The sequence below is a fragment of the Diaporthe citri genome, assembly GCF_014595645.1.
Source record: "Diaporthe citri strain NFHF-8-4 chromosome Unknown scaffold_2, whole genome shotgun sequence".
In the NCBI taxonomy this organism is placed as follows: domain Eukaryota; kingdom Fungi; phylum Ascomycota; class Sordariomycetes; order Diaporthales; family Diaporthaceae; genus Diaporthe; species Diaporthe citri.
In genome coordinates this window covers 6,279,343-6,304,354 of record NW_025064847.1, presented here as the reverse complement: position 1 = coordinate 6,304,354, position 25,012 = coordinate 6,279,343, and the positions used below count along the sequence as shown (strand labels likewise).

General features: G+C 57.1%; 6 protein-coding genes across 6 annotated transcripts; 1 reads left to right on the top strand and 5 right to left on the bottom strand.

Moving 5' to 3' along the window:
- Positions 1-1,248: 1,248 nt before the first annotated feature.
- On the bottom strand, positions 1,249-2,505 carry INS49_007253 (uncharacterized protein; the record flags this gene model as incomplete). The annotated part of the gene is made up of 2 exons (XM_043168018.1): positions 1,249-2,242; positions 2,324-2,505. The coding sequence occupies 2 exons, from the start codon at positions 2,503-2,505 to the stop codon at positions 1,249-1,251; spliced, it is 1,176 nt and encodes a 391-aa protein (XP_043029162.1).
- Positions 2,506-3,308: 803 nt separating this feature from the next.
- Positions 3,309-5,311, bottom strand: INS49_007252 (uncharacterized protein; the record flags this gene model as incomplete). The annotated part of the gene is made up of 5 exons (XM_043168017.1): positions 3,309-3,404; positions 3,485-3,750; positions 3,866-4,610; positions 4,672-4,938; positions 4,991-5,311. 5 exons carry the CDS (start codon positions 5,309-5,311, stop codon positions 3,309-3,311), a joined length of 1,695 nt encoding a protein of 564 aa, XP_043029161.1.
- A 1,598-nt stretch (positions 5,312-6,909) lies between these two features.
- Positions 6,910-12,434, bottom strand: INS49_007251 (uncharacterized protein; the record flags this gene model as incomplete). Its single annotated transcript, XM_043168016.1, has 7 exons — positions 6,910-7,813; positions 7,868-8,311; positions 8,469-8,812; positions 9,272-9,365; positions 9,637-10,409; positions 10,471-11,402; positions 11,633-12,434. The coding sequence occupies 7 exons, from the start codon at positions 12,432-12,434 to the stop codon at positions 6,910-6,912; spliced, it is 4,293 nt and encodes a 1,430-aa protein (XP_043029160.1).
- Positions 12,435-13,903: 1,469 nt separating this feature from the next.
- On the bottom strand, positions 13,904-15,498 carry INS49_007250 (uncharacterized protein; the record flags this gene model as incomplete). The annotated part of the gene is made up of 4 exons (XM_043168015.1): positions 13,904-14,070; positions 14,130-14,942; positions 15,018-15,206; positions 15,474-15,498. The coding sequence occupies 4 exons, from the start codon at positions 15,496-15,498 to the stop codon at positions 13,904-13,906; spliced, it is 1,194 nt and encodes a 397-aa protein (XP_043029159.1).
- A 1,167-nt stretch (positions 15,499-16,665) lies between these two features.
- On the top strand, positions 16,666-19,106 carry INS49_007249 (uncharacterized protein; the record flags this gene model as incomplete). The annotated part of the gene is made up of 2 exons (XM_043168014.1): positions 16,666-18,654; positions 18,747-19,106. The coding sequence occupies 2 exons, from the start codon at positions 16,666-16,668 to the stop codon at positions 19,104-19,106; spliced, it is 2,349 nt and encodes a 782-aa protein (XP_043029158.1).
- A 2,492-nt stretch (positions 19,107-21,598) lies between these two features.
- INS49_007248 (uncharacterized protein) lies at positions 21,599-24,304 on the bottom strand (the record flags this gene model as incomplete). Its single annotated transcript, XM_043168013.1, has 1 exon — positions 21,599-24,304. One exon carries the CDS (start codon positions 24,302-24,304, stop codon positions 21,599-21,601), a length of 2,706 nt encoding a protein of 901 aa, XP_043029157.1.
- Positions 24,305-25,012: the final 708 nt, after the last annotated feature.

Genomic DNA, 25,012 nt, shown 5'->3' with positions numbered 1-25,012 from the left:
TCTCTACCGTGGTAACAATTGTGTTCTCATCGGGGTTTCCGGGCCACCACGGTCGAAGAGATTTTGGTGTCTTGGTCTGCAAAACTATAGAACTGTGAGTCCACGCCCAAGTCAACAGTCTGGAACGTATGAATTTCTCATCATATCATGTCTTCGTCTATTCTCTATTCCTTTCGCTGATGGGTGTTAGTTTGGCTACAACTGCCTTGTTCATGATGTAGGCAGAATGTTGGCCTCGTACTTTGTGTATAGCGATCAACTCGCTGTTACAGGCTACTGGATAGGTTCAGTTTGTGATGTACATGTCCGTATCTGCCGGCAGAGTGCCATAGGTCTACGGAAATATTGTCACGCGGAGAAGCCATGCATGGACACATGCACACACGAAACCTCTTCCCCGCCCCTCCCCCCACTCTATATTTTATCTTAAGCTCTGGTCGTGTTCTAAATCAGTATTGAGCTGTCATATAAGCATAGAATCATTCAGCAGGAGGAAACCAAGAGCAAAAACAACTCAGGGCGAACATTGATCCCTTCAATCCGGCTCTACGACTCGCCAAGGTTTTCATCTCATCCTTCGCGAGATACCCCCAGGTTCATGACAGCATATATACAGGTTCCAAGATTTAAGCAGACACTCGAACTCGATGAAAAGACAGGGCGAGAGTTTAGAATGTATGAAAATTACTATCACAAACTATACATAGCACATCAATAATCAAGAGGTGGCCCCCTTGACCCCGATCGGTATCACCTTCTTCTTCCTTGGATAACACCTTCCCGAACGCCTCAAATAGCTCGACCATTATTCATCAACTGAAAAGAAAAAGCTCAAGAGACTCCTTGGCTCCTGGTCCATCCCTCTTATCGTCGTCGCCCTTTGCAAGGCCACCTTGGAGTCCACACGAAGTATTGGACACCTCGCATCGCACACCCCTTCTTTACTTCTCCGTCGTTTTATGTCCCGCCGATTTATTATTTCCGTTCGATCCCGACCAGGAGGGGGTAGACACAGATAGGCCGTCTGCAGTCATCGCACCTCATATGTAGACCAGGCCAGGACGAGCTACTCCGTCGTCGTGGTCGTGAGGTAGGGGGTGGGAAACAGCATGGCCGGCGCAAGCTACCACGCCGTCTGTGATTCTAGCTGAGCGGGGCCAGCGCATCTGCTTGATGAAGGCATCATCCTGTGGGTACCCCACAACACCCGGTATAGGCCGCCGTCCAGCGCGGTTCGCAAACATCCACTCAATGCCTGCGCGCAGCCTCACGGGCCTTCCACCTGTCGCGGATACCCGGCCCCGCCTCCTCGAGCATCTGCTGCGTGACGGGGTTGCGTATGCTCTCGATGACCTTCTCAACGACGGTGATGTGGTTAGCATGGTGCTTGTCGTCGCGGAAGCGGTACATGCGCCAGCGGTCGTGCTCGTCGAAGTAGCACTCGATGATGCGGCCCGTCAGCGGGTCCCCGAGCGACTTGAGCGTCGCCCACTCGTCCTCGGTCAGGAAGAGGTCTCCGTAGTCGACGTACGGGTCGGCGCCGCGCTCCACCTGGCCCTGCGCGAAGATGAGCAGCTTCGCGGGCGGGACGCTCTCGTAGTCTATGTAGGGCTCGTTCACGCCCTCGGCGCGGTCCTGCTCGTCCGGCTCCACCATCGGGAAGTTGAGCTGCAGCTTGAAGTCGACCGTGTTCTCGTCCGCCGGCTTCCACTTGAGGATGTGCTCGTCGGTGCCGCACTTGTACGGCGTCTCGCGGCAGGTGAAGATGAGCCCGTCGTTGCCGTGCGTCAGGTTCGGCAGCACCTCGCGGAACATCTTGACCATGCCGTAGGCGAGCTGCATCTCCTTCATGACCAGCTGGAACGCCTGGAACTTGGCCTCGTCGGGGTACTTCTTGAAGATTTGGCGGTACGGGGCGTATATCTTCTGGTTGAAGTATGCGAGCCTCTTGTCGAGGGGCCGCTCCAGAAGGGACATTCCGTCCAGTGTGAGGCAGTCGAAGACGAGGAACTGGGGCTTCTCGCTGCCGTTCGGCTGCCGGCTCATGATCAGCTCGCCATCGATGATGGACTTGTCGTGCTGCCCGCCCTCGTGCTCCGGTGTCGGGAAGTGCAGGTTGCGGTACTGCATGAACCAGAAGTCGTTCTTGCGGTCGATCAGGTAGGCGATCTCGTCGCCGTTCTCGTCTGAGGTCAGGTAGAGGAGGTAGCGGATCCCGTCGGTCTTTTCGCAAACAAAGTAGCTGTGTCGCAGGAGAGAATGTTAGCAAGTCGCTGGGAGGAGGACCTCTTTCTGTCTGCGGTGCTCCGCTCGCTTGACTTACTCCTTGTTCATGAGCTCCTTCAGGTGCCTTCTCGAGAAGCTCACCGGCTGAGCGCCTGGGAAGCCGATTTGGGACCGCCCGAGCAGCTGGGCTACTTCTTGCCGCAACTGCTGGAGCAGCTGTCCCTCTGCTCGGACGCCGGGCTCATCAATCTTAGTGATGGGCGTTGCGCTCGCGTCCATTTTGGGCTTCCAACACCGGTCCTGTGACCAAACGTTCCGTGACAAAACTATTGCGACAATGATGCGCTCCGACCACTGATGGAGTCGGCTACTTCAGACACATAAGTTCGATATGGGGTTTTGATCGCATTCGACGTAACATATCCTGTGTTGAATGTGGTTGGATTAAGAGGAACTTGAATGGAAAGTGAATTGAAAGGGACGGAGTGAAGTTGGGTTGGTCAAGAGGATGTCCGGCGCAGCTGTGACAATGAGCAGTCAATTAGAGCAATTAGAGAGAGCTACAGCGGTGCCTGCCTGCCGCCTGCTTATCTGTTATCGTAGCTTAGCTGCCGTCCAGGACCAGGGACCGCTTTGGCCTCTCGAACCTCTGGCCCCTGACTGGGGCTACTCACATTGAGAGAAGGAGCCCCTCGTCGTGGATGCTTGCAATTTGGCAGTACGGTTGGCTGGCTCTGCAGATATCTCCAAAGCCAGCACTCCCCGCCGACTGATATCTCTAATCTGGAGAATTCATTGTTTTGCTGTCAAGAATGCATGCCCAGCCCAACCCAGCAGGGAAGGCTGCGGAGAAGGAACAGCCACTCAAACGCTTCAGCGACTTTCCCGCCTGTGTGGACCTTCGGGTTCTCTGACCATGCAGCAACTTATGTGCAGCTTACATTATACAATTACAGCCCCATGCCGTGACCCAGAGTTCCATAAGCCATGTTGGGGCCTAGGCCTGGCTGAACGCAATCATCCCTCATCCTCGTCATCTCATCGTCAGGAACGGCTCGAGGTGCCTTCTCTGCCGGCCTTCTCTAAGACTCATCGATCTTATCGACCTCGGCCCTCGCCTCTTCCCATGTCTCCTTGTTCTTCTTAGCCCATTCGATCTGGCTTTTGGCATATGCGAGCTGTGGCCGTGTTAGTCAGCTGATGGTGATGGGAGTGGGGCAGAGTAAGGGAATCTGCTGCTAGAATATTGAGGACTCACCATGTAGCGCCTCAGGTCATCTTCTTTCTCCTTCTGGAACCGCTTCATGTCTTTGAGAACGCTGGCACTTGCATCTTTGACGTCCTTGGCAACAGCAACCTGTGCCTGCTCGAGCTGCGCAATCGATTCTCGAGTCCTGCCTATGGTGTCTCGTCGAGTCTTCTCGGGGTCGACATCGACAACCCCTTGCACCGCGTGGCGTAAAGGGCCAAAGATCTTGTTGGTGATCGAGTTGCCACTCGCAGCCTTCTTATGGCCCGGGGTTGCTGTTGGATCGTTCAGGGGAGCCAATCTTGGCTGACGGAGCTGACGAGATGTCGCCGTGGGTGGGTGGAAAGTCGGAATCAATTGAAGCCGTGTCTTCCTGGCTGCCTTCCCTACGATGGCGATTCGAAGATTCTTGCACGCTTGTAGACCTTCGGGGCTGGATCTGTTGGCTTCCGCTCAGATACTGGTCAATCCTGCGGGCTTCTGCCTCGCTCCTTTCAAGCTGGTCCAGCAGCAGCCTTTTCTTGTTGAGCTCATCGTTGGTGACCTCCTGTTGTATTCGTTTCATGATCCGATACCGCAGGACGCTTCTCACGACTCCGGCAAATTGCGCGTTCTCCCTCATGGGCTCCGCGAAGCTGGCACCCAACGAGGTTGAAAGCTCCTCTGTGGCAACGTATGACATGTCTGCGGCTTGTCCGATCCGCTCTATGACGGGGCCGAGTGTGGGGTCCTGCTCAGATAACGCAAACGCGTTGTATTTCGCACCAAGCTCAGACAGATCAGTCGCCAGCAAGGAATAGTGGCTGAGCGTCCGCCGGTTGACCTTCTCCATGGGCCCAGTCAGGAGCTGCTCGAGCTCTTTAATAGAAGACTCAAAAGATGTGAAATAAGGGTCCAGCTCCTGCTCGCTCAGGTTTGCATTTTCAGGCGGAAACCGGGACAGCCCTGCGTTGTTGCCAGTTCCGAAAGCTCCATCCACGCCGGGCCCAATGGTCTGTTGCGACTTGAGCTTGTTGGAAGATGTCGGGATGGGAAGGTAGCTGTGAGCAGGTGTTGGGTTTGCAGGGTCCAGTGGGGGGGCTTTGAAAATAGACTTCGGTATGGAAGCGATCGGGTGAGAATGCAGAACCTCGTTCTGCAGTTTTGTCAAGTCAGCTTTCACTCCTCACGTATTCTGCTCCAGGAGGAATCCATACCCAGCTCGCATTCGGATCCAAGAAACGCCACCACACCCCGTCCGTCCGAATTTGCTGGTTTCTCCGACAGCGATTCAGAAACACTGCCAGCATGCGCTTCCGCAGGTCGATAATCTGCTGGTCCTGCTTCGCGTTCGTCGGGTTGGCCGCATAGTCTGCCATGGTGTGTTTCTCTGGGATCGGAGGGATGATAATGGTGGGATGAAGTCGTATGAGCGCCTCGCGAAGCGAAGCGAACTCGGAATAACGTCTGCGAACCTCGAGATCCTGATGGTCCTGTCAGCCACTGGAAACTCCGGAAACCCTTGTAAATGCTTACTCCTGTCCTGATGGTGTAAACAATGTATCTTCCCCCACTCTCCAAGCTCTTGCCAGCATCTGTGATCAGGATGGGAAGCTCTGGGTTCTCGTAGAGGATCTGCTCAATGCGGCTGTCGTAGCCACCGGGCTTCCGGCGCGGTGCCAGCTGCTCTTGCGCTTCGTCGTCCTCGTCGCTTTCCGGGGCAGAAGTCGCTGGTGCGCTGTAGCTGGACTGGTGGGCCTCCTCTGGAGGCTGAGGGATGTCATACTGGGGATCTATGATGTCCCAGTCGCAGTCAGCATCGTCCTCAGACGAGTCAAGGGGAATGTCCTGGAACATGTTGAACGGTTGGACATGGTGCAAATGAAACAAGGCGCATAAAGCGGTACGCACACTCGTGTGATGTTGGGGAGGTGGGATTAGCTATGGACGAGGAAAACGAATCCCTCCTGTCAAAGCTGTCCCCGTAGGGATTATTGTCTTCGTCGTTCCACATTCTGCCCGTGCTTCAATTGCCTGCTAGCTCTGCCGGCGCAGGCAGCTGTCTGAGCTTGCCCTGAGACAGGATATCTCTGATATCAGTGGTGATGAGAGGCCGTCACCGAGGTGCTGTTGCTGGTCCTGGCGCAGGCGCCCGAAGGTACACAGCACAGGAGGCGGGGGTGGGGTACGACAGACGGAGCTCTGGGGGCCTGTCCACTTCACATGTGTAACTTTTGGCAGGCGCTTGATTAACAGAAATGTGCCAGCAACCAAGTCATTCAATAATGTGAGAGCGCTGCTGGTCCGAGAAGTGGTCGGCAATGCTGGGAGGGAGTTGTCATATGAAGGTGAGGATGATGTTGAGAGGAAGCTCGGGCGCTAACCTTGGCTCAGAGCTAGTCTAGTCTACTTGGTGAGCCGTGAGCAAGCAAGCAATGACGAAGCTGAGGACGCACGGACCATATTCCATCCTGCAGCAGGATGTCCAGCCGACCTACCTAGGTAGGTACTGTACCTTCCTCACAGTGGATCCCTCTTCTTTGGCCGATGGCTGGGTGAGGACCGACCATCACCATGCTGGCCTGGGCACAAGAGGTTTATTGGGTGTCTTTCTCATCTGAAATCATCCGAAGACATTGTCTACATGCTCATTGTAATGCACGTGGTGTGAGAGATTTAAGCCTTGCAGCCACAGGTCCAATATTAATTTTTCATTGCATGGTGACACCACAAGCAGACTCTGCTCCGTGGTTCTGTCTGCCTCCTGCTGTACCTGGAGCCTGCATAATTCTATTTGCCATTGTTTTGTGTCTGTACAGCCAGATCCTCTGGCGTCCAGACTCTCATCACCCTGAAACCTGGTACTGTCTCTCAGTTTTCCCGTCTGCCACTGCTGCAAATGGAGCAGATGCATCATCATCATCATCGTGGACATCCTCCCTCTTATCTCCCCTATTCCCGTCTCTGTCTGCGGCACTTGTCGCCGGACCCTTTCTCAGGCAGTCGCATAGCTGAGGGGTGGCAAAGTGCAGCCAATTGATGCATGAAAACGAAATGCACGAAAACACATTAAACAACAAGCTGCCCCTTTGATGCAATGCCGCACGCGAATTTGCGCATTTCTGAAACCCTGCAGAAAAAGAACAGACCGAATCAATGAAGCCCCCCTTGGTACCGTTTTATTCGGTCGGGGATTGGTGATACATGCTGGTTGGTACGCCCTGTGCAATCATAACACATTGATGAAGAAGGCCCAGCTATTCCTACAAGATGACACCAGGCCCCGTGTCTAGGCTGATGTCATGAGGTTGCCCAGAGTCGGCTCTGTCGTGGAGTATGATAAAATGTGGCAGGTGGGTGATGGATGTAGGTAGCAGTCGGATGGATGTGGGTATGGCTCTGGGACAATCACTCCAGGCCACTGTAAGATGTGCTGTAAGATGTACCGTATGGTCTTAGTCCAACTCCATCGCGTCTGCTGGAGAGGTAGCCTGGTCGGGTACGTTGGGCTCCGTCTCGGGAGTCTCGACGCCGCTCATGGCAGGCTTGATATTGGTCACCGCCGAAGTCTGGTCGTCGCCGTCCTTATTTGCTTCGGAGACCGGGGTGAGGGCCGAGTCAATGGCGGCCTGAGTAGGGTCTTGATCGATTTTTTGCTCGACGTTCGTGGCCATGTCGGCAATCGTGTCAGTAGTAGATGTGGCATCTTTGCCAACGACAGATGCCACGGCAGCGTCGACAATATTTGAAACGACTTGAGTGACACTGGAGTCATCGTCGTATTTGGCTGTCTTCTCGTTCGTGACGGGAGCGGGAGCGCGACCATCGGCGGTTGTAGCCGGCTGAACTCCAGACTTCACAGTGGGCTCCCGCCGAGGGTCCGCACCGTTCATGTCAGGATTGTCTTGGTTCGCTGTTACTGCGCCCCGTTGACCGTCAATTGTGGTGGAGGTAGTGAGGCGGCCGCTTCTGCGAGGCGTTTTGGTAATCGTAGGACTGGGAGCCACTGCCACGTTGGAAGCAGAGTCGCCAACACCGCCCTGTGGGTGTTTACGCTCGTCACGTTTCTTCAGCTCGGAGACGATTCTGTCGTACTGTTTGCGAGTCGCCTCCTCCATTGCCGCCAGCTCTTCGACGCTGGCGGAATCCAAGGACTCATCGGTGGCGTGCACCTTGTCGCCAGAAGTCACGGGGCCGTACCTCTGCTGAGAATCGGCAGGGAAGACGTTATGCGATACTCGAGCTTCTCTGAGTTGCAGGAGGTTTAAAGCGGCTTTCATCTTCTCCCTATTTTCGCCTTCACGAAGCCTCCGCGGCAGTGTGACTGGCTTCATAGGAACCCTGGGGTCACGAAGAGCTCTGGGGAATAATGTTAGTGACTGAGCCAACAGCATACATAGGTGTTTAACTTACTTGTGCATGAAGTCTGCCTGAACACCCCCTGCAGATAGTCGGTAGACGTGTCCGAAGCTAGGATCACGGAAACCGCTGTGGCCTGCTGGCTCCGGATCATCGTCAATCTCAATGTAACCATTGTTGACGTTGCCACGGCGGAAGGCGTAGTGGATCTCGGACTGGCCTCTGATCTTCCGAAACTTGTGGGCAGGGCCCAAGGGGCCGACAGCTTGTTGGAGGTTGTCAACGTGGCATGGGCACCTGAACACGCTTGGATTCGGGGTAGTAGCCCGAGGTGGATCCAGGCAGTCAGTGTGCCACCATAGGCCACACGCGGAGCACGGGAGAATAGGGCGGTCATCTCTGGTGGCCTCCTTGCAGGAGTGACACAGAACGGGGTTGTTGTCCTTATCGACAATCTGGTGAAAGTCAAACTCCTTCTTGTCGATGGTCTTTTGCTTCCTGCGATTGCTTGTCAGCTGACGTGGCGCACAACAATAACAGAAGCACACAGATGGAGGATGGCTGGGGATGAGAGTGAGGGAGCAGGTTGTCGACAGTACGCAAAACGGAGACAGATCGAGCTGGGGCGGTGATGCTGAAGAATAGCGGGACTTACTTTGCTCCCTTGGGCTGGGGGACGAAGTCCTCGTATTCTCCGTCGGGGCCTGTCCTGACGCCCTCGAAATACTCCCGGGTCTTCTTGGGCAGGCGGTAGCTCACTGCGTGCTTCTTGTCGAGCGCAGTCATCAAAGCTCCCCATGGGCCCTTGTGCTGCTTGACGAGACCTGGATCGCGCTTAATGCTGCAGTCCCAACAATACCACTCCTCGTCCTCGTCGCTCAGGACGCTGTAGGGGATGAAAGGATCGTGACACAGCTGGTGGAAGGCGCGTGTGCATCCATCACAGCAGACGATCTCGCCGTTGCCGCCGCAGGCTGAGCAGAAATCGTCATTGTCCACCTGTATCAACATGTTAGTTGGGTGTTGATAGAGGTGGTCATTTGGGACGGTCCGATCAGAGGCAGTTGTGAGACACCGAGGCAGGGAAGGCGTGGCGTTGTGTCCAGTGATGAGATGAGCAGGGATGACCCGCCCACACCTCACTAAAGGTGGGCGGCACTGTCGGATGAGCCGCTGGGGGCCCTGCCACTGCAGTTGCACCTGGGCAGGGCCAGGGCCCGGGCCTGAGGGCCAAAACCCAAAACTTGGCTGACGACCCCGGCAACTGGCACCAGCACCAGCGCGCGCAACCAAAAAGTGCAGAAAAACACACAGCCGGTGCAACGATGACGGAAAAAATTGAATCTGGCTGGCGGGGCGAGGAATGGCATACAGGATGAAGTAAAGGAAAAGGGTAAGGTGGGTGCAATTATGCCGAAGACCACAATGAACGTGAACATCAAAGCAGATCGGACATACCTGAGCGTTCGGGTTTCCATTCATGGTAGGGCTGGCACGGTCGGCGCGGGCACGAGGATTTCCAGCCGCAGTTCCTGCCTTGTTCTTCATCGGCCTGTGAGTGAGGATGTGTCAGTACTCGTTCCACCAGTTGCATCGGTGTGCGGTGGTGCTCGGAGTCAAGACGGAGATGTTCAACAACGGCCTTTCGTAGCCGACGCAGGCAGTATCAATCGCGTGAGACCGCTTCCATCCACCAATAGCGGCGCAGATCTGTGATGCTCTGGCGATTTCCCGTAGTAAACTCAAGGCCAGGTAGGAGACACGTGAGTGCGATGCAGGAATGGGGAGGTAAGTCGGGCTTTAGGAGAAGGACATGTACTTACGACACCTTAAGTCGCGGACCAGTACGGGCCCGTTTGGCAGGGCGGACAGGTGTTGCAGCCCGAGAGGTCACGCCGGTGCTGGGCTCTGCGTGGGGAGCAAAGTCGGGCGACGTCGATGCAGCATCGTCGCCGTCACCGTCTTCGTGCTGCCGCTTTGCGGCGCGGGTTGCTCTGGCACCGCGACCAGTCGCAGCAGTTGGCTCCGGCTGTGGCTCCGGCTCCGGCTCCTCCACGTCTGGTAGTGACGATAAGTCCGACTGTGCGGACAGCTCACGAACACGTGAGCCTGGCATCGGCTCGGCTCTGGCGTGGCTGTCGTCCTTGGAGCGAGCGTCGTTGGTCAGGCGATGGGTGGTCTCCCTCGCCGCGCGTCTGCGCGTGGTTGCCAAGTCGTCCTCGCTCAGCTTCTGGGTGGGCGTGAAATCCGGAGCGCCGCGACGAGGGTTTCTGGAACGCTGTGGTCCCGGGCCTGGTGCATCGCCGACGGGGATGGTCGATGCAGCAGTCTGCTGGCCGGCGTTGTTGTTGGCGTTGGGTTCGGAAGACGCATTTGCGTTTCGTCGCCCTCTAGCGGGTGCCCGCCTTGGGCGCGCCGCTATTGGCTGGAGCTCAGGACCAGGTCCTGGCCCTGCCCCGTTGGGATTGGGGGCGCCCGTCTCGTCGGCAGCAACGGCGTCGGCGTCGGCGGCGGACGCGGCAGCGGCAGCGGCAGCGGCAGCAGCAGCAGCGGGCTCATCGCCGATGTCTTGCACCGGCTTGTCCTCGTCGGCCTCCTGCGGTGGGGAGCGGTGGTGACAGGGATTTGGCCGTCGACAGCGAGGAGTCACTAGCCACTGAGCCCGAGCGAGTCTTGCGCCGCGAAGGCGACGCGTTTGCGCGGCCATTCATTCCGCGCGATGCAGATGCAGATGCAGTCTTGCGGCCGGCGGAGCGGCCGGCGGATGGCTCGCGAGTCTGCAATTTCTGCCTCTTGGAAGGGTGGGGCGGAGTGGCGACCGCCTCGGGCTCGACCTCAGCTGTTTCTGGCTCGGCCTCTGCCTGCTCTGGACCCTGCAGCTCCTTTTGGTGCTGGAGGTCGTTCTCGTCAGTGGTTTCATCGGCGCTGTTGTCCTCATCCCGCTTGCGTTTCTTGTTGTCCGCAAGTTCTTGCAGCCTTGACAGGTCCAGGCTGACGAGATCCCTGTATGGGCCAGGCTGCGGCGGGTGGGGCACGTATTCTTTGTTTTCGCGCGTCTCTGCCTCAAAGTATCTGATGGCAGTCCCGTCTTTGTTTCCCTCGGCCAGTTTGGGCTTTAGATAGAGGCCAAAACTAAAGACAGAATTTGGGCTGGCCGTTTGGCGGAACATAGACTCCGCCAGCAACAGAAAGCGCGCATTGTCCTGGTACTCCTCGTATAGGGCCCGGTACGCGTACGCCACGTCGTATCTGTGTTGCTGGAGGCCTTCTTCCACGGCGGCGTCAAATGCTTTCTCCACGACTTCCTTCTGCGCAACAATGCGCTCGAGTTCAGACTCAGTATAGTGAGGCCCGTCGCGCAGCTGTGGCTGGGCTGGCGACTGAGGGGAAGATGGCTGATCAGGCTGGGCGGCAGGACTAGTAGTCTGCTGCGGCGCGGCCGACTGCGCGCGCGTCCTGGGTGCCATGTCGAGAATTGACGCGCTTTGCGCTGATGATTCGCGCTTGAAGAAAGTGTCGTCAATGTCGTTGAAAGACGCGACAGATCGCGGCGTCGTAGGTTGGTGAGATGAGGAGAATGAGGGTAGTTCTTCGATTGATTGCTTGACCGGGTCAGGCAGAAATGGATTTGAAGAGTACGTAGGTGGGAATAACGCAGAGCGTTTCGCCAGTGCAGGCTGTGTTAATGGGGGCAGTGAAGGTGGGATTGATTGCGAGTGAGAGGGCGACGGTGAGCTCTGAGATACGCGTCGTCGCGGGGTGGGTGAGCTGCGCAAGACAGATTCACTGTGCAGCAGAGGGGTTGGTGTCAATTCTGACGTGGGCTGGTCTTCAGGCTCAGGTTGAACGATGTCTGAAGTCGGGGGGATTGAGGCTGAAGCTTGGTGTTTGGTTGCTGCAGCAGAAGCAGTGAGGGTTGGCGAGTTGTTATTCTCGAGAAGTGGGAGTGCAGGTTCAAGTTCAAGGTCTGGCTCATGCTCAGGTTCAGTTTCTGAGTCTGCATCTGCTCTCGTGTCTGCTGCTGCTGCTGCTGCTGCTTCTGGAGGTTCGAGTTCAGGTTCTGCTCCAGATCCAGGTACCGCTTCAGGTGCAGGTGTTGACGAAGGCTGAGGGGTGGCCACGGCCGTGGAGGGGGTGGGCGACTGGGTGCCCGACAGGTCGAGTCGGCCATTCGAGCTATTGTCCCCAGCAGCAACTCATTCTTCCGCTTAAGAACAATACGCTTGCCCCCATTCTTGCGTGGCCCCGTCGTCGATGCACTCCCATCCTGCCCTGAGGAGCCGTCACGAGCCCCCGACGCGCCGCCGCCGTGAAATGGACTGCTCGCGCCAAGCAGCTTCCTGAACATGGCCGGCTTGGGCCTCGTCCCAAGCGGCTCCATCGTCTCCAGAACCCCCTGCCGGATGAGGCCATCCTCCTGGAAGCTCGCGAGCCTGGCACGCTCGGGCTCTATCCACGCCTCCATGAACTGCCTCGACCGGTCCAGCGACGCAGCATCTCTGCTCTCCTTGTCCTTGGCCCTGCTGCTGTCGTTGGATCCCCGCCGCCCTGCTCCTGTCCCACCCACAGCCGGACTCGAGTATCGCGAGCGCGTGGCTCTCGTCGTCGGTGGTGCACTCATAGCTGCCGCCCCGGGGGTGCCGGGCGTGGGTTCGCCCCCCCTTCTTCTTCGACGTGCTGCCTCGTGGCCCGGCCGCGCTCCTGCTCACGACCTTGGGGGTTTGCGCCTGCGAACACCAACCTATGTGCATTATTAGCAATTATTTTTGGTGAAAATCCGGGAGAGGACATGGTTTACTTCTCGGTGTGCTGTTCAGTCCGGGCGCAAAGCCGCACTGTTTGGGTGGGGGGCTTGGTGCTGCAACGCGTTCCCGGAGGCGGAGGTGCAGCTCTGGGAACGGAATGTTTGGAAAGGAGGCTCGAAATTTGAGAACGGACTGCCTTCTCCAAAAAAAGAGCTCTGAGCTAGGCTGGGCCGGGCTGCTGACAAGGTGCCAACGGGCTCGAGCTAGGGGGTCTTGACAGGTTTCGGAGGTGCGGGTTGGCGAGCCGATCCTCCTCTGTCAGGGGCTGCACAGGCGGCCGAGATCCTCTTCAGTGCTACCAAAACCGTCCAGGGCAGCATCTGCTTCTTCCCGCGACCGCCCGCTGTCATGGGTGCCCTCTCACAGCTCGAACCCCTCTGGAAGCCTATGAAGGTAGCCCGGTGGCTTGATGACAATTCAGTTGAAGTCAACACTATGTTTTCCTATGCAGACATTTCCGGGCGGAAATATTGTGATGCCCGTATGTGTGCTCAGGCGTAGACGGCGGATCTGTTAACTTTTGCCGGACGAGTTCAAAGAAGTCCACTCTGATACATGCCTCCCCTGATCCCTAACGAATTTATCTGCTTGGAACCAGCACCCAAGACTGGCTAGGACATCCGAGGAAAGATAGAGGGAAGAAAAATGGAAAAGACGGCAACAAGAACAGCATAGCCAGGCGCTGCAGCGGATGCCTTGGTGGCGTGAAGCTTGAAGGGTCGAAACTCCGTGGAGATGGCTCGCTCCCTCACTGACTGACTGGCGCTCACGGGAAGGGCTGCAATGGACGGCTTCCCATCTGGCATGGACGAGAAAGAAACCGGCCCAATTCATGTGGGCTTGATACCAGGGCTTCCTGCCAGTGGGCTCACAATTTCAACCGTATCATTTAACCTGTTCCGGGTTGTCGCATCCAATGTTGGTCTATTTTTTTTCTTTTCTTGGGATTTTCCTACTTGCATGCGATTTTGGCGGTACCGTCCCTCCTCCCTCTTGACCCCTCGGGTCTCAAAAGGTTCCCACAATGTGCCGGTGCGTCCGCGTCGCAAGTCCGATCACCTGCAGGACAACCGCCACACCATTTTTCTCCCCTCCACGGGATTGGGATTTTCCTGGAGTCCGCAGCCTTCCCATGGAATGTGCTGCGCGTACCTCAACTGACGTCTGAGCACCTCAGGTGCTAGACTCGACCAAAACTCGCGCAATGCAGCCTTGTGTCCAACCAGCGAAACTGCCAACTTGAAGCCTTCCATTCGCGGCGAGGGACAAAAGCTTCGAGGCCAACTTACGACTCGGTGGTCGTCTTCTTCTTCTTCTTGCCCTTGTTCTTGGCAAGGGGAAGCTCGAGGATTTTCAGAATTTCCTCATCCGTGATCTTGTTGTCGGTCTTGAACTTGGTCAAGTCCCAGGCGGAGGGCCCTCCGAGCCTCGTAATACCGTTCTTGGTGATGGCTGCATGGCTTGGTCAGTAATCATGGGGGCACGAATGTTGCGCGTAGACGGTTCCTTACCGATAGTGGTCCATGTCCTGACGACCGGGGAATTGTCCTTGTCGCCGACGAGCTCGTACTGCCGGAAGACACCGCTGCGGACGCACTCGACAACGCCGGTCTTGGCGTCCTTCTCGTCCTCGAGCTGCCTCAAGCTGAATGGGAAGAAGCCAAACTTCTTCTGGGCCTCGGAGTAGATCTTGCGAGAGGTGGGTCGCTTCAAGCCATACTGCTGGGCAGTGCGACGGTGCAGGGTGGACCGCTGGTCGATCTGCTTGACCTTGCCTGAACCCGAGCTCATGCCAATTTCGACGCCCCAGACCTCGCCGACTTCGGGGGTGCCATCTCCCTTGGAACCCTCGCCCGGCGCAAGTACAATCTTCTTCTTGTCCTCGATCTCGTTACGACCAAAGAGCCAGGAGGTGGTGCTCTCGACAATGTTGACATCGTAGCTCTTGGCAATCTTCTGGACCAGGTCGTTGATCTGGGCTTGGGTCTTGGGCTTGGCAGCCGCAGCCTTGGCCTTCTCCTCGTCGGTGCCAGAGGCCAGCGTTCCAGGGGGGATCATCAGTCTGAGCAGCAGCTCATTGGCGTAGTGGGTGGCCAGCATCAGGTCGGCATTCTTGCCCTCGATGACGTCGGTCTTCTTGTCCTTGGCCGGGACGATGATGGTGTCGCAGAGAATCGAGGGGAACCCATCGATCTGGGCACCAAGCTGGATCTTGACAGGCTCGCCCTCCTGAAGCTCAATGGCAGCCTCCTTCTCGTCCGTCTTCAGGGGGGTGTATGGAGTGACATAGGAGCTGGGGGAGACGGTGGTAGGGTGAGCAAAACCTGCGCGACGCCGGTGTCAGCAGGGCCATCTTGCAGAAGTAGAGCCTCGAGAGCTTCACGGGGGCGATTGGTTACCCTTGGAGACCTTCTTTCCACGCCAGACCTTGGAGATCTCCTCCTCGAGCAGCTGGTCGCCCTTGCCGCAGATGTCGGAGATCTTCTCGCCAGCGACGCAGAGATCCTTGACAGCAGCGAGGACCTTCTCGGAGATCTCGGCCGCGGTCTTATACTTGGTCAAGGTGTCCGGGTTGTTGAGAGAGTAATCTGCAACCTACGATCAGCATGCGGTCCATGCAGGCCGTGAACCAGACTCGAGCGAGCCACTGAGCATCGGCACGGCAACGATGGAGCTTGGCAGGCGGTCCGGAGGGGGCCAGGAGCTGTGTCTCGAATTCCAAGGCACAGTCAATGTTCGATGGTAGAGCTCGGGTGCAGTCAAGCTCATGGTAGCAGGGAGGCGAGCGAGCTGCAGCTGGAGGAGAGGGACGGGGAGAGGGGGTCCCGTCAGGAGAGGAGGGAGAGCTAACTGACCGATCTCCTTCTCTTCGGTCGCCATGTTTGCAGGTAGTTCCGATTGGGATCGGAGTGGTGGACAGTGGTGATGGAACGGAGAGAGTGGAAGGAACGGAGGTAAGGAAGGCCTAGAAGAGTCTCCCAAGTGCTTCGTACCTGGTGTAAGAAGGAGAGAGGGGTTGGGAACAAAGCTGGGGGACTCGAGGAGGGAGGTAGGAAGGTGGGCTCGTGATGTCTTGGGTAGCAGCTGCGAACGTAAGGTTCCCGTTGTGGCCAGGCGCAGGTGATTTTTTACCCCTCCACAGCATTTCAAGGTGGGGGAGGGGGCATTCTGTGGGAATTCGTGCCGTTCCAAGCAAGGTATGGCACAGGCACAGTACGTAAGGTTCGTCGGGTTCATCCACGTGTGACAGCATCCAATGCAGTACCCAGGTACCTAGGAACCCAGGTAGGTAGCTGCCAAGCCCAGCATTGTTAAGCTCTGGGCCTTTGGCTGCTCTGCTTTGCTTCGCTTTGCTCTGATCTGCCCTGCCCTGGCCCGTGGCCCGCTTTCCGCAGGTCCAGCAGCAGAAGCTCGAGTCGCAAGAGGCGTGCACCAGACCAGCCTCCTCCGTGCGGACAACAGACCACACGCGGGCCCCCCGGGAACCTGTCCCGCCACTTGATTTCCCACACCACAGCAAGTATACTACCCGTGATTATTGCGATTCCGTTGAATCCCATGCCTCCGTCCACCGTCCCCCCAGACCCTATTCTGGGACATTGCTGGAGAAGTCGCTGATTTGGATGATCCTCTCTGGCTGTCTGCATGTCCTAACAGCCCTGGCTGGGACTTATTTCCCTGCTCAATTTTCTAAGAGGAGATGTTCGGGTGACAAAACCGTGGTGTCGATTTAAGTTTATTCAGGGAATGCGAGCCCGTGGTACCGCTGTACGTGCCTCTCTCTCACTCAGAGCCGGATGGTCCGAGCGCCATACAAGGTTCGCCAGGCCCCAAGCGTCTCCAGGGCTCTCTCCAGTCGCGACCGATCCCAGAAAGCGCGACAACGCGATCGAGACACATCGACCTTGAGCTCCATTGTTCTCCCTCCTTGCCTTCAACCGATCCTCTAAGTGGCAGGGCTGGATCATTGAAACTCCTCTCGGTACCGTGTGGCCGGTTGCCGTGAACCAAAGCGGCACGTCGCCCCGTTGCGACAGTCTTGTCGCGATGGCATCTTCATCTGATTCCTCTGCCTCTGCATCCGCATCCGCATCAGCGTCTGCATCAGCGTCTGCCCCGATACCTCCTACGACCTCTGGCGAGCCCTCATCCCCCCTCTCGTCGGGTCCTGCTCCACCTGCACCCTCTTCCTCTACGCCAACAGCCGAGAATGGCGCCGCGGACGACCCCCCAGCCTCCAAGAACCACGCCTCCAAAGAGGCCACGCCGGAGACCAAGATACCTGTGCGAACCGAGGAATCATTCAAGGCCTATCAGCTGGAGCGCATTATTGCTCGGGACAAAATCGCCACTGCCGCCCTGAAGGAGAAACAAGCACGCCTCGAGGACAATACGAAACGATGGAAACAAGAAATCGACGAGTACAAGCTCATCCAGACCCAGCCCGCTTCGCTATCGTTTCCCCCCTCCAGGTTATACGGTGAAGGCTACAAAGGATTCGGCAACGGGCACACAGAGAATCGCGGCCCACCACGTTTGATCTACCCCAAAGACAAGCCTCGCGCTGGCAAGCGAACCACGCCAGCCTTGCCGAAGCCCAGCCGGAAGGACCTGAAGGAACAGGCTGATCAGTATGAAGAATTAGTACCGGTGCGGCTCGACGTCGACTGGGACAAGCTTAAGCTACGCGACACGCTGACATGGAACCTTCACGACCGCCTGGTACCGGTCGACCTTTTTTCCGCACAACTCGTCGAAGACATGGGCCTAAAGGCGCCGCATGACCGGCCTGTCTATGAGCAGATCCAACACCAAATCCGCGAACAGCTGCTCGACTTCTACCCCATGGTCTTTTCTCAAGAGGATGCGCTCGACCCCGAACTGCCCTACTCGGCATACAAGAACGACGAAATGAGGATACTGATAAAGCTCAACATCACGATTGGCGCAGTCACACTGATTGACCAGTTCGAATGGGAGATGAACGAGCCAGATAACTCCCCCGAGGAGTTCGCTCGGATCATGGCTAAGGACCTGTCACTATCAGGAGAGTTCACTACGGCAATAGCGCACTGTATCCGCGAGCAGACGCAGCTGTTCACAAGAACTTTGTATGGCATTGGACATCCTTTTGATGGCAGGCCAATTGAAGAGCCGGATCTTGCTGCCTCCTTCTTACCTTCGCCTTTGCCCACAGTCTTCCGGCCTCAACAGCAAGCCAAGGACTATGCTCCCTATCTTTACGAGCTGGGTGATGCTGACCTGGAGAGGAACGAGGTCATATTCGCGAGGGAGCAGCGTAAGCAGAAGAGATCGGTGAACAGGCGTGGCGGTCCACAGCTGCCCGACCTGAAGGAGCGACAGAGGACGATACGAACGATGGTCGTATCCTCGACCATCCCCGGAGCTGCTGACTCAATCGAGAAGACGGGGCTGTTCAAGAGGGTGGCAGGTACTACCACTGGGAGAGGCAGGGGACGTGGCCAACATGACGGCACATTCTCGGATTCGGACGAGAGTGAAGAATCAGCACCAGACTCCCCGGCTATGTCACAGCTCGCAGGCACCGCGCGAACCCGAGGCATGCGCGGTGCAGCCACTGTTGCGCAACAGAAGATGGCGCACCTGGGCCGTTCCGAGACGCCCGAGGTCATCACATCCCATCATCACGAAACCAGGACGTCAAGGCGCTTTGGTCGTGCCTTGGACGAAACACCTGACGAGCCTCGTAACCACTGGGTAGCAATCAAGGTGCCACGAACATTCGAGAGAGCGAGAAAGATGCTTTTGGATATGAAAATGGGGAGGCCCATCACGCGCCCTGATGCTTCTCACACTCCCCGCCAACCCCGAGCTCCTAGCGCATCGCTCCCGCCAGGCAGTATGGGCCCACCGTCGACTCCTTCCGCACCACCTAAACCACCTCTTCTCAAGAACGCAAGCAGCATGTCGCAGCCTGGCTCTGCACCTGTGCCTCAAGTCGGTCGCGTACCCGCCCCTCCGCCCCCTGGGGAAGGCCAACCCCCCCTCGAATTAGTGAGTCATCAGCTGTCCCCGAAACTCCCACTGTCCGGCCTCTATGGCTGGTCACTCCATGCGCATCATGTTCTCAGCTGACCATCTCGCAGCCTCCACCACCAGAATGGCTAGAAAAGTCACTCAATGATCTGCGCAAATCCTGGCCCCATGACAACTTCGAGGCCACAATGCGGCATTGCGCCGTACACGCCGACACGGAGACCACCATCATCCCGGCGCCACAGATCCCGCGAGGCCAGCCCCTTCCTGAAAATGTGAAGTACATGTTCCTCCCCAGGATCAGGTGTCCGGACTGCCCCGGCAAGCTCTACACGCCTGGCCCAGACACGACGGCGGCCAATTTCGAGGTGCACCTGCGTAACAAGCAGCACCGCGACAAGGTGAACAAGCGTGTGGGCTTCGAGACTGACCCGGCCAAGGCGGGCTCCTCTGCGGGCGCCCCGTCCTAGATGTGAAGGCACGGCAGGCGGAGTCACGATTGGGCCAGAGGCGTCCGGGAGGGAAGTAATTAACCCGACGGTCAACAACGACTGTGACAGGGGAAAACAAATCTGGCGTCGGTCTTCACACCTCCCCACCATCTCAGTTAGCTACAATCAGTGGCGGACTGCGCCCAGGATCAGCACGAGGTCTAATGCGAGGGGGTCACGACGGGCAGCAGTCGGGCCAGGGTATACCAGTGGGGAGAACCGGTGGGTTCCTGTTCAAACGAAGAGAGAGCCCCGCGCGATCCCGGAAGTTCAAGACCGAACGAGGTTCGCAAGTGGGGAGGAGGAATGGGCACACACTCTTGAGGAGTAGGGGGGAAAAGGCGTATCGGGCGAGGCGAGTGATCCAAGCCGGGGGGCCTTGCCTCATTTATACAATGTGTTTTATTGGTGTCTATTGCTCTTTTTTCTAGGACTATGAAAGGCAGTGTAGATTAGTAGGGGCTTCTGAGGATATACCAGATGATGATATTGTGTGTAAAAGTCGATGCTTGCTAATGACTGCTGCAGCGGACGCCCTTGTGGGCATTGGCGTCCGGCTGAATTCCAAGGCAAGTGCATCACCAGCGAACTCGTGAAGTTTTGAGATGGCCCGCGGGCGTGCCCAACCTCCCTCCCGCCTTAGCTCTGTGTTCAGTATCCCCGGCTTCGTGAGTTTGGCTCAGCTCATGGGGCCCATGCCCAGGTCGAGCTGGGCCCGTCGCTGCAATCATCTTCTCTTACGGATGAGCCATTAATACCGGAGGTGCCACCGTTCGGGTAAGGCAGTTACAGCCATGGATGTTCAGACTCAGACCCATTCATCCTTGGGAAACTACCTTCGTCATCGGCTTGCGAAGAGGCCATGCCTGACAGGAGAGGGACCGTCCTAAAGAACAACTGCTAGGGGGATTATAGCACACAAGCTAATGAATGGTACGGTCCGGGCCGGGCTGGTCGGTCGGAACCAGGCACAAGCGAAAAGGGCCAGCAATCATTTTCCGGGTTTCCGTTTCCCGTGGCCCGACCCAAATTCGATCGACTCGGGGAAGGGGCGTCTGTGGTGTGACGGGGACAGGGGGAAGGAGGGTCGTCGACGACACACGGTAGATATAGCCTGCGTGGTGTTTCACGCACCAAAAGCAACCACCTCGCATGGCGACAGAAGCAAAGGAGACATGACAATGCGTGCGCGTGCGTTGCGCATGCGCACACTTGCACCTGCAGAGATGTATACACGAACAGCGAGTGGCTGACATGCGCATTCAACAACGACCACGAGCGATGACGATGATTGACGATGAAGGAAGAACGAATATGATGCTGCTCTCTCTGAATTCAGACGGCCCAGGAACCTTTTCTACAATAAGACATACAAAGATAACACAATAAACACAATGATGCTCAGAACGCTACTCTTCTACTGCCCCCAGACCACCTCCCCCTTTCCCTCCTCCCACTTGCGTCTATCTTCCATAGCATACCCCTTTGCTGGCTGGATCAGGGCCAACGGTTTCGTCTCGCTCATTCTGCCATCGACTGCAGCTTCTTGGCCCAAGAGTGTAAGTAGGCACGTTCATTCCCAATGCCGAAGCCTCGAGACCTCTCACGATCCCCGTCCCTTTCCTCATATTGGTCAACCAGCCTTCCCTCGTGAGTGAAGAATCGGACAATACAGGTAGGTTCTTAGTCAGAAGAGTAGTAAAGGGAGAAGGAAAAACAACAGATTCTCTACAAGAAACGAAGCTGCTCAAATGCCAAGTGCCTCCCAAAACCCCAACCCATCCTTCGCTGAATGGGCATGTACCCAGCAGTCCAGTCGATGGTGCGCGTGCGGCTGGCGCGTGTGAGTATGTGTGTGTTCACAGGATGGCAAAGCCGGAAAGAAAACTTTTTACTTTCTCTTTTCGATTCGTCGAGATCAGATGGAACGCCGGGGTCATGAAAAGCACATTCCTTTCCCCTCCAAGCACCCCCGTTGGACGAGAGTAAAATTCCCCCCCATACACGAAATTGTGAAGAAGCACCGAAAATAAAAATCAAAAACAGCGTTTCGTTCCTATTGTCGATTTCCTCTTTGTGGGTCCAGCCGCGAGAATGCTCTATATACCTCTCCCGCCACCCCCAAGCGTGCGAAAGTTCGTTCTGATAAGCGAGCGTGTCGAAAATCATGAACAAGGAAGGGGACTGTCCTTCTCTCTCTCAAGGACCCAAACTCGGCGGCTGTTGTCGCCGGCATGATGGAAGCGTAAAAAATGGAAACGCCGTGTCAGAACCAGAACTCCTTATCCATACAAGCACCTCATGAAAGTCTCCACGTCACATTTTATTTTGCTCTGCGCTATTCACGTGCGCCTCCCATGCAGTCGAAGGCTCGCCGCCTTCGTGAGCTGAAGGAAGCAAACGTCTTTATCTGAGCAATTTTCCCCATTGGCCTGCACAGTCGCAAGTCGGTGAGATATCACGCTCACTCATCAATAAGGCCGGGGGCTGGCAGTGTTATTCCGGCCCTGACGGCCGACACGCCCCCCTCGGCGCCCAGGTGCACCTCCGTTCATGCCGCCATCGGGCAAGTTATAACCCGGGCCGGGCATTCCGTAGCCGTAGCCTCCTGCTCCCATAGACATGGGCATCGGGAATCCTGGGGCGGCATACGGGCTCTGGTTAGGAGCAGGCATGCCGGGCTGAGGCACAGGGCTGCCGCGGTACTGATCGATGGAAGGGCTAGCGCTGGGGAAAGGAATGCCAGTCTGCATGGGGTAATAGCCACCCATAGGTGGAGTCCCGCGCATCATGCTCTGCTGGTACTGCATCTGCTGGAAGTTCATGGCAGGCGCCATTGGGCCCTGGGACGGGAACGAGTTGTACTGTTGGACAGACGGATCAACGTTATCGCTTCGCGGGATAGCAAAGCCTGCGTCGTAGCCTGCGTTGGCACCAGCGGAAGCGGCATTGAGTGGGTTGTAGAACTGACCGCTGTTAGCGGCGGCGTTGTACTGAGCGGCGGCAGCTTGCTGCGCTTGTTGTTGCTGCTGCTGTTGAGCTTGCTGAGCTTGCTTTTGTTGCTGTTGAGCTTGCTGTGTCTGCTGCTGCTGCTCGCGCTGCTGCTGGTTGTTCGAGCTGTTGGCTCTGGGAGTTCCACGGTGTCGTTCCTGGTGGTTGCCTCCATCACCACGGGAAGCCCCATTGCCGTTGCGAGTTGACAAGCCAACTTCGTCCATCAAGCGCTTGTAGCCCTTGTCCGGCTGAGCCTTGATGCGCGACAGCACAGACTTGACGTTCTCTACGACCTTGCCCCGGACGTTCTCGTCAAAGAACGGCGTCGTGATGACCTTGAAGATCAAAGTTGCACCACACTGGGAGTCGCTGAGAATCGCCTCAAGCGTCTGGTCGTTGGGGCTGAAGAACATGGCCTGCACAATTTTGTCGCGGGCTTCTGGTTCCGTCTTCTGGTTGATGACCTTAAGGACGGTCAAGTATGCGACCTTTTGGGTGCAGAGGGTGACCAGGTACGGGACGAGTTGAGGCGCCAACACCGTCCTACGGTGAGGGAAGGTGCAGGTGTCCAGGAACCATGTGAGAAGCAAGGCCGCGTTGTGGTTAGTAGCTAGTTGCACGCTGTGGAGTGCGATTGCTGCAGCTAACAGTCTCTGCTGGTCCTTGGTGGCGTGGTGGCTCTCCAAGCAAGCCCGCATACCGCGAGATCCAAATCGACCCTGGGCAATCTGCCACATGCGACTCATCATGGCCTCAAAGATGAAATCAGTGTACGGGGCACCGAATCGGAGACAGCCTTGCAGGACATAGTTTCCGTATTGGTCCAAGAACAGGCAGACCGTGTACGGACGCAGATGGTCTCTGATGACGCCCATTTGATGTTCAGTCTTGCAGACGCTGATGATCTTCTGGGCAGCCCAGGTGCCGTTCTTGTGCACGCCGATTTCAGCAAGGTGCGGCGCGATGAACTCCAACATCGCATCACGAGTTGGGTCAGAGCACTGCTCGAACAGCTTCTGCACGACCGTGTTGCCAAGGTAGTCCGAGGACAGCTCGGCAATCTCGGGCAACATGTCGTGGGCAATGTTCTCGATCTCGGCCTGAGACAGAGCTGCGTTGTCGATCCTCTTGCGAATGTCACGAAGCTTGGGTGCGTCGTACATCCTGGTGTGCGTGGGCTCCCCGATCGGAGGAATTTCCTCGGTCAATTTACCGTACGTGATGGCCTCTTGCAGATTGACACTGATGCGACCAACGTCCTCCTCATTGGCACCGAAATCCTTCACTATGTTCAGAATATCTGCGCTCATCTCCGACAGTGGCGGCACTGATGGTGTGCCTGGTCCAGCAGCTTCAATACCGACGGCTGCAGGAGTTTGGGTACCGTTCTGTCCTTGAGTGAATGGAATCGGGCTCGGGGAGGGCTGCGCTCCATCGTGTCCAGGCGTGTTCGACGCAGATGGTGGCTTTGCGAAGTTGATTCGAACAGGGCCAGCCCCAGGGAAGATCTCTTTGCCATTCAAGGCGTTCTTGGCGGCCATCGCACTGTCGATCCTCTCAAAGTTCACGAATCCGCAGTTCTTATGTGTCAGGACTCTTGTGAAGAGAATAGGGCCGAACTGCTTGAACATCTCCGTCAGTGTCGTGGTCGTGGTCGACGTGGGGATGCTGCCGAGCCAGAGGGCGCTGGTGGGACCAAGTTCCGGTTCGTCGGCGGTCAAAAGACCATTGTTTCGGCTGCTCGATCGACCAAGGTTGATTCCGGCGATGGCAGGTGCGAGGTCGTCGGCAGTCGACGCCTTGTCATCTGCCAATCCGAGCTCCGCGGCGGTGATAGAGCTGTCAAGCCGGGAGGGTGTCGGATAGTAGCTGCGAAGAAGCCGAGAGGGATTAGGCGTGTCCAGGACACCAGCCGTTCTCGCGCGGGGCCGGCTGATAGCCGCCTGGTTGGCGTATGCCTGAACAGCCAGGTTGTGGTCGCGAATGGCAGCTTGGGTCGCGGCAAGTCGTTGTTGGATCAACTCGTATTGACTCTCCAGACTCTCCTGCTCGTAGCCGTCGTCTTCGTTGTCATACTCGTCCTCGTACGTATCCTTGTTGTTCACCGAGTAGGACCGGAAACGGCTCGCACTCGCCTGTCGTGCGAAGTCCGGCATCATCGTTTGAAGATACGGGGGGTCCATCTGTGATGGCTGGGGCTGGGGCGTACCCATCAGGCCAAGATAATCCAAAGTCCTCGCGGGGACATCGTTTTCTGCGCCTCCTTCCCTCGAAATTTGGGACTGCGTAGGCGAGCTAGGCCCGTTGGTTGAGACGCTAGCTATGCTCGCCAACGTTGAGCCCCTCTCGCGACCCACTGCGTTCCAGCTGCTGCTGAAGATGTTCGGGCCAAAAGGCGAGCTCGCTCCCGACGGGTGCGGCGCGAACGGGCTGCGCTGGGGCATGGAACCAGCTCGGAGGCGCGATAGCAAGGCAGATGGATTGTTCGAGGGCTCGGTTGGCTCGAGGCCAGGCGACGGCGACTTGAAAGGACTGTGTGACGGTGAGGGCCTTGACGTCTTGAATGCCAACGCCGGTATGCTTAGCAAGCCGTTGGCAGGGCCGGTGGTGGACAGTCGAGAGGGCAAGGTGCCTGCCCGTGCACGGCGTGTCGAAATGGGAGAATCTTGGGAGGAAAGTTGGGTGAAGTCGGGGAAGCCATCTGTGGGCGATTCTGGGATGTTCTCGCGCAGAGGGGTCGAGTTCCCGCTGGTCGGCGGGCCGCCCCAGGGATTCAGGGGCAGACTGGTCACACCCTCCTGGGCTTGGATTTCCCGGGCCCTAAATACCAACGATGGACTGTTAGCAACCTTTTCCGCGACAGATTTGGAGCCGCTCCGGCACCATCAGGA